Raw genomic sequence first — 14165 nt, 5'->3', positions numbered from 1 at the left:
TAAACAATAGTCATAATGAAAACTGTGTTTCCTTGAGACTGAATGATTGCATTCGGCACATCTCTTATAACTTTTAAAATTACACAAAATAAAATTACTATTATTACTAAATAAATGTATCTTAAATAAACGACAAGCTTTCCTTACCGATCGATGATCATTGTAGGTCAAACTTATGCGGTTATTTTGCGAAATAACATTGTGATGTATGGAAAGTATCGTCTGAGTATCCACACGCACCCAGGCCACCTTGTAGCCCTTGAGGTTCTCCACGACGCAAGCAAGTAGAGCGTCTCGTCCAATGGACACGGTGACATTGGCAATGGGTTCAGCGAAACGTGGCATGTCGGCTTCTGTATAAAATGAGGGGCGAACGAAGTCGGTTAATCGGTGTGCGGGGAGGAGGAGGAGAGTAATGGAAAGTTCATTTGCTTAAAAGTTTGCTTGCCCCACATTTGACTTTGTGGTCCCCATTCATAAAAGCAAAAGCGATGGCAAAAGAAAAATGCTGCACATATTTTTAGAGCATTCTTTTGACATTACTTTGTCGCACTTTCCGCACTCTCTTTGACTCCCTGGTGCACTGCGCCATATTGCGCATACGTACAGTATACCCAGTGAAAGTGCAGTGACCCGTCGGGGGGAAAACCACCAAAAAAAAAAAAAAATGAAAAAAAAAAGAATACACAAAAGTTATACTAAAAGTCACCGTATTAATTACCTTCCTGTGCCGTTTGCTGTGTATCCACGCGAGAGTGTTTGCCTGCGGGAAGAGAAAGTGGCAAGCAGTTAGAAAATTTAATTATTTTCCCATTTTTTTTCTTCTTCTTCTCTTTTTGACATATAATTTCATTGGGAAAACATTTTGGCTGCCCTTTCGTATACGTAATAAATAAAAATTAATTAGCGCAAACTTGGACTGAAACTTTGCACCATGTGTCCTGCTTGGCATAGTCCTGCTTTCCTATTCCCATTTCCCATTCCCAATCCCATTTGCCAACAGTGGACTTTATTTTTGCTGATACGACGATTTTCACACTGCGCTTTTATTTTTGCTTCTTTTTTATGACAAAAGTTCAAGTTTAATTGTTTTTTCTAGCAAATTGTTGCGTTTGCACTTTTCACCAGGGAGAAAAGTACAAAAACTCGAATATTACAGAGAATAGTTTGTGAGATTTGGACTTTTGTTTTTTGACCAACAAATTTCTGAAAAGAATATATTATATATAACCTTTATATTGCAATGCATTAAATGTATCTTACGGAGATTGGCATTTATTAAGTTGCTTTAAACCAATTATGAAACACAACAGTTTATCAAAATTTAATGTACCCAGAGGCAAATGTATTAATAATTAAATGAAGATTGAAAAAGCTTAAGGTTAAGAAGAGTATTGACGGCTATAGATTTATCTCTCTGTAAACAATGTGCTACATTGCGATATTGAAGTGTAAAAATAACAAAGTTTCAGTTCTTTTTGTCTTTGTCTTTGTATTTGCATTTAATAATAACCCTGAGAATTCTGCACTAGATTTTCGAACGTTAGTCAAGCTCCGCTCATAAAGTCAATTCATATTACATTCTCCCCTCTTTGGCAACATCCGTTTTGTAAATGTTCCCAACGCGTTTGAGAAATTTGAGTTAGCTGCAAATCTCATTTCGGTCAATGTGTAGAATGTTCGTAAAATAAAACTGCTAAATTGAAAAACGCTTAAGCATTTTTTACAGCTTTTAACACGGCATTGCATATTGAATTACGTTTGCAAAGTCGAGCGTCAGACATCTGGGCGTCAGGAGTCAGAAGGCATGCGGCATGTGGCAGTTGGCAGGTGGCAGGTGGCGAATGGCAGGCAGCAGGAGCTGCTCTCAATCCGACAGCAGGACAACTGCAAAAGGCGCTTAAAAGTTGCCAGCACTTTCCCACTTTCTCGCTTTCTCGCTTTTTGCCATTGGCCAGCAGCAAAGCCATGTCCACTTTCCAATCCCCTTCGGACTTTTGCCACTTTTCAACTTTGAGTCAATCCCACAATCCCGTTCCTTCTTGTGCCCAGCAACTACTGTTTATGCTTTTTCACTTCTTCCCTTTTCCTTCTCTGATTTTCTTTCATTCTTTGCTTTTTTTTTTTTGGACAACGAAAAATGCTCAACACGATTTTCGCTGTTGATTTACGTTTTAGCACGTTTTTCGTGTAGTTTTGGAACACAGCGTTTATTTTTTGTTTTTCTGTCTACGACGAAGACCCTTCTTTCAATTTCACCTGTCACGATTGCATTTGCAGCTTTTTGCAATTCAAAAGTTGTTTTTTTTTTTTTTTTTTTGTTTTTGGGTGCGCGTCAAGCTGCAATTTAATGAGTAGTTTTTCATCAGTTTTGCAGCTTGACATTCCGAATTGTCTGTGATTTCATTTGCGTAATTCCAGAAGACGATGACAAAATGTGCTACATAAATTGTTATCATCTTGCAACTAAACTAATTAAATACATTCCTTATCCAAAAACTTAAAAAATGTTGAAAGCAGTAAAACTAACTAAAGTATTTAAATCAAATTGAAAATACTCACAAAAATGTAATACAAAAAAGTATTTGAATATTATGAATTGTATTGATTTAGTGATAACAAAAACAGCAAAATAAACTGTCAATCAGTTCGCCGTTGCCTAGTTGAGTGCTCTTCAGACTTCACACATGGCCGGACTTCAGTCTGGCAATCAGTCAACGCCACGTCCGCGACTCGTCCATGATCTGGCGCACAAATTTTGTTTACCTCATCTAAGCGAAGGGCTTCAGAAGAGCTAACGTCAGGTCAGGACCTGAATTGGCCTCTTTATGCGAGCGAACGTAGCATTGCTGACCATTCAATTTATCAGGCTCGACGAAGGATTCGCAACGCCATCGCGTTGGCTTTCGACTTTGTGCAAACACAAAAAGCGCTGAAAAGTGCCAGCCAGTTTCAATGAGCTGCCTCTATTTGGTATGAGACTGAACAGGACTGAAAAAAAGTAGCCAAAAAAGGCGGCGCCAAAGCAAATTTGACTGCGCATTTTTTCTCCCTTGTTTCAAGCGAGTAAACACAAATTGTCGGCATACTTTTAGGTGCCTCGATGCGCTATTTAAAGCGGAGTTCCAGTTTTATAGCAAAATTTATGGGCCGCTTAACATTCAAATGGCCGAGCATGAGCAGCTGAACATCAACAGCAACATCAAACATTGCAAATGCAAATCTGCACGTCTTTGTCGGCATTAAAATGAGTCGTCAACATTTACGCGACTGCCCACAAAAGACAAATCATTGTTGTCTGTGCCTGTGTGGCCGCCGACAGGCAAAGGAAATGCATTGGCATAACGGCGTCCACCTTGAAAAGCCCAGGATCTAATCTCGGCCGCTTGCACAAACCGAATGGTCAACATAAAGAAGATTCACAATCAGCCAAAAAAGGAATAAGAAAAAGGGAGAATCATGTGGCAAACGTTCTGGCTACTTGCCTTGAGTGCGTCTTTCCTCCAGGTTGACTAAGCAGAGTACAGTAGGACGAAGATGAAAATTATTCGGTAAAAAAAAATTAAAATTAAAATTACCATTTTTTAATTTGATATAAAATACTTTAATTTTGATATAAATAATAAAGTAAATGCTTGCTGGGCACTAGTTCTTATTTGTATTTATATCTATAATAGTTTTCTATTATGTCGAAAAACTAATAAAATCAAATTTAATTTATTTGAAGTGTGTACCGAATTATATAAAAACAAATAAAATTCAGAAAAAATTATTTATCAAAATACAAATTCATATTTATTCTTTAACCATTTGCTAAGCTGGAATCGAATGTATTGATTTGCTAAGTGAACTTTTTATTTTGCCCACTGTTTTTAGACGCCTTGACCCTTGTTGTATTTTTTGGTTGCCCTTTTTTATGGGCCCATATTTTTTGCTGGCCATTTTTTTGTACTCTCTGTTTTTGTTCGAGCTACTTTCGGTTTATTCGCCTTACACGCCTGCCCGTTTATTGTCGTTTATTTGTCTTTTCGCCATTTTTATATTTACGCATATAATCGCTTTCAACGCTTACTCCTGAGAGAGCCTCCGGGAGCTATGAGAAGCATGGGGAGCATGGGAATAGGGATGTTGCCCAGACTGCGGCCAGAGACCGAGGTCCGTGTGCTTCTTTTGTTTTGCTTCGATGTCGAATTGCGGCTGCTTGTTGAGTTTGTGCTTGTGCTTGGGCTGGACAAGAGAGAGTGGCCGCTTATAAATATGATGTTATCGCTTTTTATGGTCCATTTTTATTGCCAGCAATCAGTCTTCTGGTTTTGTTTGCTGATTGCTTGCCATTATTCAAATGTATTTGTTTAATTCGCGGGGATTGGTCGCCATCGCCATCGCCATCGCCGTCGCTGTCGCCTGGGGGCCTACACAAATCATTTTAAACCCGCAATATGTCAACAAATATTTGGGGCCAGCTTTTCGGGTTTCATTTACCAAATGTGCACCTCGTTATTGCTTATGGTCTGGTCATTATTATAAAGTAGAATTTCCTCAGCTGTACAAGTAAGTTGTCACTTAAAGGAGAAACGGCTTTGAGTTGAGCAGCGTTCTGCTAGGCTTTCAACTCATGATATGCTGCTGACGATTGTCAGTTACTTAATCAGCTGTAACTCATAATTACATTACGTATACGTAATTAGTTTAGCAGTGATGTCTCAGCTTTGCCACGATTCGCTTTCCCCCACCTAGTTCTGCCTTTCTCTGTCTCTAACTATATGTATCGCTCTGTGTATCTCTCTGCAGCTGGCAATTATATATGCACTTTGTTGACAAACGAGCTGATTAAATGCCAGCTCTGGGTCATTATGCAATTAAATGACTTCGGGGCTCTGTGGGCTCTGTGCTGGCTGCTGTGTTGGCAACCTGTCCAGATATGTTCGCATTAAACTCGGATTTTATTTACATTAAAGACAACACAACGCTCATTAAAGGCAAGTGTGATGTAACAGCTATTTAATTCAATTGAATTTAGTTTGTGTCAAAGGTATAAATTTAAATTGATTTAACTATTGTTTATTAAAACTTTCTTTGATTTGCTAAACTTAATTGTTTGTAACTTACTCATAAATATTTGTTTTTTCAGAAATGAATTCTGTTAACTTAGTTTTCAATTAAAAAATCAGACAATGTCGTAGGCCGTGAATCAAAGTATGTGTTTCAGCAAACAAGTTAAGGGATTTACTTAAGTTGTAATACCGGAAGTTATCCAGCAGAAAACTACTGACATAAAGGGATGCAGCATATGAAATATTTTATGCAAATTGTTTACTTTTGCCAAGCTCAGACTGCACAGCAGCAGCCACAATAATAATAATAGTATGTACAACGCGAGGGAAGTGAAACTGCAGCCCAAAAGTATGCAATGATTTTTTTCACAGCATGCACACGTGTCGCAAATAGTAGAAGAAGGAGAAGAGGACAACCAACACACACAGTAGAATAAATGCTTACCAGATAATATTAAATGCAAGCACAACAGAACAGAGCACAAAATAACCAAGGTATGGTGTAAAGAGTGAAGAAGAGATCGTCCACATCGCGTGTGTGTTGCTACAGATATTTATATGCAAAACCGCAAAACAAATTTTGGCTGCGGCAAAATGCACTTTGCCAAGTTGGCAGCTTGGCAAACAAATGAACTCGAACTCGAACTAAGGGACTCAGCTCTCAGATTCAGATTCAGAGCTGTGTTACACATATAAGTTGAGACTGAATGCTTTTGTTTTACAAGCTGCAGCTGCAGCTGCAATCTCAGCAGTTGGGCAACTGTGGCTGCCTTTTTTTCGCTTCAAGTATTTCGAACTTCATTGAGGAAGAATTTGCTGGCAACTTGCCCACTTCAGTCGCCTGAGTCTTTCTCTCTTTTTCTCTTTCGCTCTCCTCTGACAATGTAATCGCTTGTAGGACAAAGGCAGCGTGCATTTAATAGCTCAATTCACGGATCTTGATTGATTGAGCTGCGATGGAGAACTCATTAAGAAGTTTAATTAAATTGAGCCAACGGCATTGCAACAAAATGTAAATGCAAAATCAGCCAACCACCTAATACCAAAACCCATTATTCATAAGGCATTTTGTAAAATACTAAGGTCTTGTCTAAAGTCTTGTCCACTTGGCAAGCTTGCAGTTTATTGAAAATAACCGTTTTTGAAATGCTCTTCTCTCACCCTCTGTAGAAGAGTGTTAGTCTAATATTAATGAATTAATAGGTAGAACTAATAAAAATAATAATAGGTGAAATAAAATATTTAATAAAAAACTTTAAAAGCAATTGGTTAAAGGTATATTTATTTTGAAATGCTTACTTATATCAAACAAAATTAAAAATAAATAATATAAGTTCTTGTCGAAAATAAGACTACCATTTTTAATTTTACATTTATATAAAATAAAAAACTTTTCAATAAAATTTGTAAACTTAATTGCAGTATCTTATAGTACACAAAAATTTCAAAAAAATATTGGAAATTTTTAATATTTATTAAAACAAATATTAATTGTTTATTTATTTGTTACTATTCATTAAATAAATAAGTGAAAAAAATAATGTTAATCTTTATGAAACTAAATACCCACCGCACCATTTTGAAAGAGGGTATTAAGACAAAATATGTGCGAAAATGTGTCAGAAAGTGAGCGAAAACATAAAATATAACAACATGACCAAGGGGCGGGAGAGTGGGCGGTAATACAGAGATGACGACGGCAGCTGCTGCTGTTGCTGCTGCTCGACACTTTCTCACTTTCATGAATTATGCTACGTGCTTGACAGCTTCAACTTGAAGTCCTCTTGCAACGGTTAGCTCCTGTTGAACGCTCTGCAGTGGCTGAGGGACTCGAAGGTGCAACTTTCTACTGCTAGATGGCTGGCAAACTTGGCAGCTCGGCACCTGGCAGTTGGCAGCTGTTGCTGCGGCTACGTTTAGACTGTGTTTAACATATTAATAAATGATTGTGACAAATGCACAGCGCCTGCATATCTGCAAATCGCTGTAAATGTGATTCTCTAGCCACCAGCATCGTGCTCGGTGTATTCAGTATTCATGGCATAGCTCTGAGGCGTTGAATTGAAGCGTAAAGTGTTTTATGACTTTTAAATCAACTTGACGTTAAAACGTTCTGAGTCTGAGTTTTGGCGAAAGAATTCAATGTTTATTTAGGCCAAGCTGCACCCACACTACATATTTAAAACTTTATGTTAGAAGCCACTTAAACAAGCAATGTCAAGACACAGAAAGTCATTTGTCCGCCCCAAACTGAACGACACCCAAATCTCCAATGCATTCGATAACTGAATTAATCATGCAATAGTCGCTCTCTCAATTTACACTCACACTCACACTCCGTTGAACAGTCAACAATGCTCAATCTCCATTAAATGCTCAATTGCTCAAAATGCAAAATGCAAATTACGCGGAGGTGGCAGCGCGAGTGAGATAGTGGGAGAGAGTGTCATTTTACAGGACATTACTCATACGCCATGTCAGCGCTTGGCAGCAATGTCTTTTACGGCGCTGCAACGTAAGGTAAGTAAATTTATTTCAAACAATTATGTAGCAATTAACAAACCGATGCCGGCAATTAAAGGTAGAGGTTTCGCAGCATTGCACGGCAAGTGGGCTACGCTTGGGATAATTGCAGTGCGTGTCGTGCATTACTCATGTGATATTTCATTCAGTCTTGCAATGAAGCGAAGCAAACGCCAACAATGCTGGCACAATTTTAAGTATTTTAATTTTTCAATAATTCAATTTGGAGTTCAGCGAAGTGGCTGTCGTCTCATTGCTGTGTTTTATCCGTTTTCAGCTGTCTTTCAGATTAAGTATACGCCGTGTGCGCCGCATGCGTTGCGTGACTCTTTTGTTTGCCAGCTGGCTCATAAATTATTTTCAACGCGCATTTAAATTACAATTTGTAATGCGAGCACACTCGGATGCCAGTCTGTCTCTCACTCGACTTCTCCTTCTCATCCTTTCTCTTGCTCTCTCCCTCTCTCTCTTTCTCTCTCTTAATCTGTTTTGCCGTCCCTCTCTAGGCCTGACCAAGTATTCTGTGGTAGCAGCACCTACGCTCGCTAGGAGGCGGCCATTTACTGCCACCATTTCCGGCCACCGCAACCACTTCACAAATTAAGTTGTCAACAATTTTAACCATATCGCAACCATATAATCTTCACACCTAAATTATTTATGTAAAAGGCCTGCTCAGCCTACACATACATATATACACACTCACACACACTCAGACCATGCGAACAAGCGACGCGTCGCTCGGGCAATAAAACGTTTTGTGTGTTGTTGCTTTTGTTGCTGTTGGTGTTGCTGTTTGCTGTCGAGCCTTTTGTTTAATAAATTATGTAAAATGCGCCAAATTGAATTTGAAATTCATGCAGACTTTTGCTGGTTATGGGAATTAAGATATGTCGACAGCCAGACAATGGCCCAGACACTCTTACAGACAGACAGACAGACAGACATCGCGTCGCTTTTTTTTTTAGCTATAACACGTAAAGTCGGTTAACATAATATGTTTATCAGCATATGTGGGCGACACTCGTATGTACTTCAAAGTTGGCATAAGGCTTGTCTATGAAAATGCATTATAAGATTCCTAAATTGAAGTTTCATTGTTTTAAATTACCTTAAAGTTTGAAACAGAAGTATTGGAACAATTACATTTAATTTGAGTTGGTATATTTTGTTTAGAGAACAATATAAACTATAAAAAAACAAGTAACAAATCTACAGTCTTGTGTGCTCGCTACCGAGTAAGTAAAACAGTGTGTTAGAATTCTTAAAATATTCCAAATTAAAAACACAAAACACAAAAATATACCAAGGACTATATTTATAATATTGAAATAGAACCGCAATCAAAATATATCACAAAGGCAAAATATATTAGACTGTTAACCAAAGCAACTAAAATGCGTATTAACTTGTCATTTTTTCATACAAAAGAATTTGTTAAATAACATCTACAATTTTTATTATCTAAATTGTAATGGCTTCATTAGTTTATTTTTGTACTTAATCAATAAGTTTCCTCAACTAACACTCTAATACTTCTCATTAATTTCTAGTACTCTTTACTTTGAATGGTAAAGTCACATCTCAAAATGTCCAGCAAATTACAGCACATCTCTGACAAAATATGGACAAAACTTTGACCATAACAGTCTTAACTGGACCATTAAGTTTATCCAAGAGCCAGAGAGTGAAGTTCAAAGCAAAGCCAGCAGACTGCACATAAAAATTAATGGTGCTTTATTGAAGGCAGCAGGGTTGAAAGGAGATGTTTAGGCTTGGGTACGAAGGATATGCCTAAAAGAATGCAAGCATAAACATAATTTACATCAAGTGACGGCCATCAAAGCAAGGACGAACTGAAAGTCCTTAGCGCGCAAATCACAAACTTGAATTCGTGAAAATAATAATTAGGCCCAGCCGAGTCGCCCTGCGCGCATACTCGTTGTTCTAGTGGAACAAAAGAAACCGCACTCAGAATTGCAAATGAAGTGTGAACAAGAGTTTCCGCTTGGCTTTACTGTGTCTCACTTTCTGTCTGTCTGCTGTCTTGCTGGCCGTAAGTATATATTTGGTTGTGGGGTCTGCGGGACAACAGAAAGACCCGCAAAAATGTGTCTTTTGAGAGACGTTATTAAAAGTTTTCTTTTACGTTTTTCCTGCTTCTCACTTCTCGTTGGCTACTTTTGCTGGCTGGCCGTCATTTACATTAACAGCCTTTCATCCAGTTTCTGTTTCAGTTTTTCGGCCGCAAAATATCAAAATGAAATTGCTGCATAATTTGTACTTTCCGCATTTTTATTTGTGTTTGCACAATGTCGCCGCAGAAAGTTTTCTATTAATTTTGTGTCCCAGCCCAGCCTTCCTGGTTGTCATTTTGGCCGGAAAGCGGTAGCAAAGTGTAAATAAATACGAGTACCAACCAACCAAGTGCCAAGTATGGCCAAAACAGTTTCTTATCTAAGCGACCAACGAAGCGCAAACTTAAATTAAAATGTTGGCAGAACATTCGTTGAATTATTCAGCAACTTCTGGCCAACAGTTGGCAACTCTTTTTCTTTGCGTATTCTTTTTCTTATACTTTTTGTTTTTGATTTTCCTTTCTTGTATTTATTTGTGGCCAGTTGCCTTTTGTGCCCAGCAAATGTAAATTTCTCGACTCGTTTTTCGTCCCCTTTTTTTTCGCCATTTCGCAGTCCTCCAGCGGTCTCAATGTCATTCGTCCTGGTCTAGGTGGCCAAGTAATTAAAAATCAACAAACATCTTCTTTTCCTGTTGACATTCCACTTTTAGGGGTGTTCTGCACGTGCAGCTCCTTATAAAAATAACCTTTTCATTTGTGATTAATTATAATTATTGATATTCAAAGAAGCTAATGATAGTTCACTTCATTGAGCTAACATAAATGAGACATTGTAGGTTATTTTTAAATCCACTTAGAATTATTTCCTGAACTTTTTAATTACTAATAAATTTACATTTATTTATGAGAAGCACAATAAATCAATAATGTGCATTCAATTCATTTTGTGTACTTATTTAATTAAGTCGTCAAAAGAGTCAAAACATATTTTGATTGAACTAAAATTTAATAGTAAGAGATGTGCTTGAAGCGTTTGCTTTTTAGATTAAATTTGTGTTAGACAGTTTAAGCAGCACTTCAAGTGCTTTCATTGCTTCTATCTAAATGAAGTTTTGAATAAATTAGGATGGCAAAATATTGTCAAACTTACTACGATTAAATTTGAATTTGGAATTAGTACTTCAAATTTGTTTTTTTTTCATATGCGAACAATGTTGCTATAAAGTCCACTAAAAACTCAGTTTAGTTTTTAATTAACTTCTGTTGAACATGAATGATAGAAACAAAATTTATAGAGTAGGTGTAAATTAATTTATACACTTAATTTAATTTTGACAATGTACAATTTTAAGTTAACTTTGGAATTAAATAAAATGCTGTTGATTTGAAATAAGTATAAATACTAAAAGTAAGGATAATTTCTTAATTGCTCAGAGAAGACTTTATATTTTAAGTAAGCTCTTTCAAATTACTTTGCACACTAGAAGTTCCTTTTTGATTTACAATTTTGCAGCCGCATCTAGTTCCTTGAGCCGTGTGCCCTTTACAGCTTGTTGTCAAAACGTTTAAGTTCAATTGTCGTAAATTCCATTCGGGGTCTCTTGCTCTCAGAGGTGTAAGGCAGCAGTCGGCAGGCCGTAGACATAAAAAAATAATGCCATCGGCCCTGGTTAGAGGATTTCAGTCGATACAAGAGCTAAACGACTGAGGCCAAAAAGTCAAGTTCTGCCTTTTCACTTTTGACTTGGCCCGCTGGGCATAATTTTGCAATTGCCGGCACATGTGGCACAGACGATTTCAGAGACGACTCTAACTTCGAGTCCTACATCGACTTCAATTCTGTAGCAGGCACGCCTACTTCAATCAGGCACAATGGGAATTCTAAGCCTGTTCAGCCCAGCTGCCGAGCATAAAACACACTTATCCACGGTCAGTTAGGCTTCTCAGTCGCTCTACTGCTGCGGCTACTCCGGCCACGCCCACATTCTCGCACAGCGCCCATTTGCACACTGCCCTACTTGTTATTTATATTATGAGCACTCAGAGTTGTTGGCTCATTGTCATAAATTTCCTCAAGTGTTTGCTCAGTGGTCTTCCCCCGTCACAGGGAAAAGAAAAAAAAAATGAAAATATAAACAGAGCAAAACAAAAAATCCATTGAAGAGCGAAAGATTTTGTCGGCTGTGTGGAAAACGCTTTCGTTTTCCCTTCGTTTGCCTTCTATTATGTTTCATGTGTTTGCCAGCGGCTCAAGGGCTTTTACAACGCTTCTTGGCAGCGTGCACAGAGACAACAACAATGAGCGCCTCTTGGCCAATTTAATAAATTCCATAAATTGTTTATATTTAGCCTTGGCTTTAAGCGTCCGCATGTGAATATGTATTTTTGAAGTGTTTAGGTTTTCGAGAGTTTATGTTTCGGTTTGAGCTAAGTTTTGTTTACATTTCAAGTCAACCTGAGAGTCCTTAAAGTGCATAATGTCAAAGAAGCAAGAAGAACAACCGAAACATTTGAACAACGTAAACAAGTGTTGACTTCAAAAAGTGTTGCCTACTTTTTGGCGAGTGCTATGCATATAAATATTGCAAAATGCGGAAGCAAAGTGTTGTGTATGTAGTTCTTTGAAAGCTATAAACCACAAAGATTACATATATTGAAATTATTAACAAGCAATAAGCTTGTTTTTAAACGTAATTCAATCTTAGCTTTATAACATTTAACTTTGACTTTGAAGATGAAAAAGTTTTTCTTAATATTTATACCAACTACGCATTGAGTAGAAAGAACGCCTATTGCAATCTAATGTATTTTGTACTCTATGTTATATTTTGAATGTAGTACAAAGTACAATCTCGATATACCAATTATAGCTTTTTGTATATTTTAGAATTTTTGTGGTATATTTGTCGAAAATGGTTTTTGTAAAACAATTGAACACACTCGAATGTAGTTTTCTTACTTGTTATTTATTATTCACATAATCTAAGTATAATACTTAAAAAAAAATTTAGAAATTATTAAACGAAATAATTTGTACAAGTAAAACTTAGAAGTTGCTATAATTACTTTATCGGTCAATACTTCAATCCAATTATTATTCTCATTATTTTAATAAACTCTTCGCTATATTTTATATTATATAATAATAAATTAAATAAAATGCTTAAATTTAAAACAGTTACTTGTAAAATATAATTAATGTAAACAAATTCAAAAATCTATTTTATTGTCAAACTAAAGCAATTTGAAGCAATTAGCAGTAGAAGATCCCATGCCCATAAAAGACTGTATAAGAATTAACTTCGACTTGCCATATCCAAAAAGTCTTTGCTGTATGTTGGCAGGAAGCAAAGGAAAATTGCCAGAAAATTCATAACTTTAAGTAAGGGCTTTATTGGCCATTTCGAAGAGGACTCCTACGTAGCATAGACTGCCATCAAAACGGCACCAATTTAATTACACCTCGGGCCAGACACGGACATGGATACGGATACACACATTCATTTGCACCTCAAACAAAAACAAGAAAAAAAAAGAAGAAACTTTTGAATGTGAATACACTGGAAGGCTGGCTGCCTGGCTTGAAAGTTGTGTCCTGGTTGCCTGGTCGAACTACGAGCCAAAACACTAAGCGCATAATCTTGTAAACTTGGCAAAAATGCTCCAAATGGCATAACTAAAATAAGCAGCGACATAGACAAAAGCGCCTACAAGTCGGAGTAGACGACAAACCCAGACACACAATAGAGGTGGAGCAGCGAGGAGAAGTAGCTAGGAGAATGCCATGGAGGCCCAAAGGGCGAACGAGATTCGGAGCAAAGTTGTTGCCTAAGCGTTTGCTGGAGAGTGCAAGTGCTTGATGCAAATTATTTGGCCTGGAGGTTAACTAGGGTCGTTTAGCAAATGCCTAATACACAAAAAGACAGAGTTTACACACACACACACACACACACGCATACGCACAGAGTGAGAAAGTTTTTATGAGCGCCCAGCATTGGTATTCATAAGAGGGAGTACACAGTATTTTTCTATGCGGAGGAGGCAACTGCAGGGATTTGAGGCAGGGTGGTAACTGGCAACTGGCAACCGCACACAGCCTGGCTCAGCTGACACTTGCCTCCAACCAGCTCCTCTTGCACTCCCCAGCTGAAGTCTCCAACAACAATGACAAGTACAATAAATGCCTTTCAACTGCGGTTTCACATGCACTTGAAGTGAAGTGGGGCAGCTATGTTAAGGGGTCGGAGGGGCGTCTGTCTCATAAGCTCCAAGTGCAATTTGAAGTGATGTGCCTCCATGTACAAGTATGAAGTATGATAGTTTTCGGGTGTGGAGAGTGCTGCGAGTATACAACGAGTCTATCCCAGACATTCACACCCTCGCCTTGTGGCTTTACTTAGTTTTGGACTCCGTCCCGGCCATGTTAGGTTGCTCTTAATGAAACTTTATCCCTGGAGTGTTAAAAGTCTTGCCATCTGCTCATCGTTGTATTAGGCATCTGCAACAGC

General features: G+C 37.7%; 1 protein-coding gene across 3 annotated transcripts in view; it reads right to left on the bottom strand.

The window, feature by feature from the left end:
* LOC132787383 (lachesin) overlaps positions 1–14165 on the bottom strand; it is a 59512-nt gene that overhangs the window by 16962 nt on the left and 28385 nt on the right. For all 3 annotated transcript variants that reach the window (XM_060794389.1, XM_060794394.1, XM_060794402.1), the window contains exons 3-4: positions 722–763; positions 148–353 (exon numbers count right to left, since the gene is read on the bottom strand). In XM_060794389.1, the coding sequence (XP_060650372.1) occupies positions 148–353; positions 722–763 (248 nt within the window). The remainder of the gene's footprint in view (positions 1–147; positions 354–721; positions 764–14165) is intronic.

This window comes from Drosophila nasuta, chromosome 2L, assembly GCF_023558535.2.
Source record: "Drosophila nasuta strain 15112-1781.00 chromosome 2L, ASM2355853v1, whole genome shotgun sequence".
Classification (NCBI taxonomy): Eukaryota; Metazoa; Arthropoda; class Insecta; order Diptera; family Drosophilidae; genus Drosophila; species Drosophila nasuta.
This window is presented reverse-complemented; position numbering and strand designations above follow the sequence as displayed.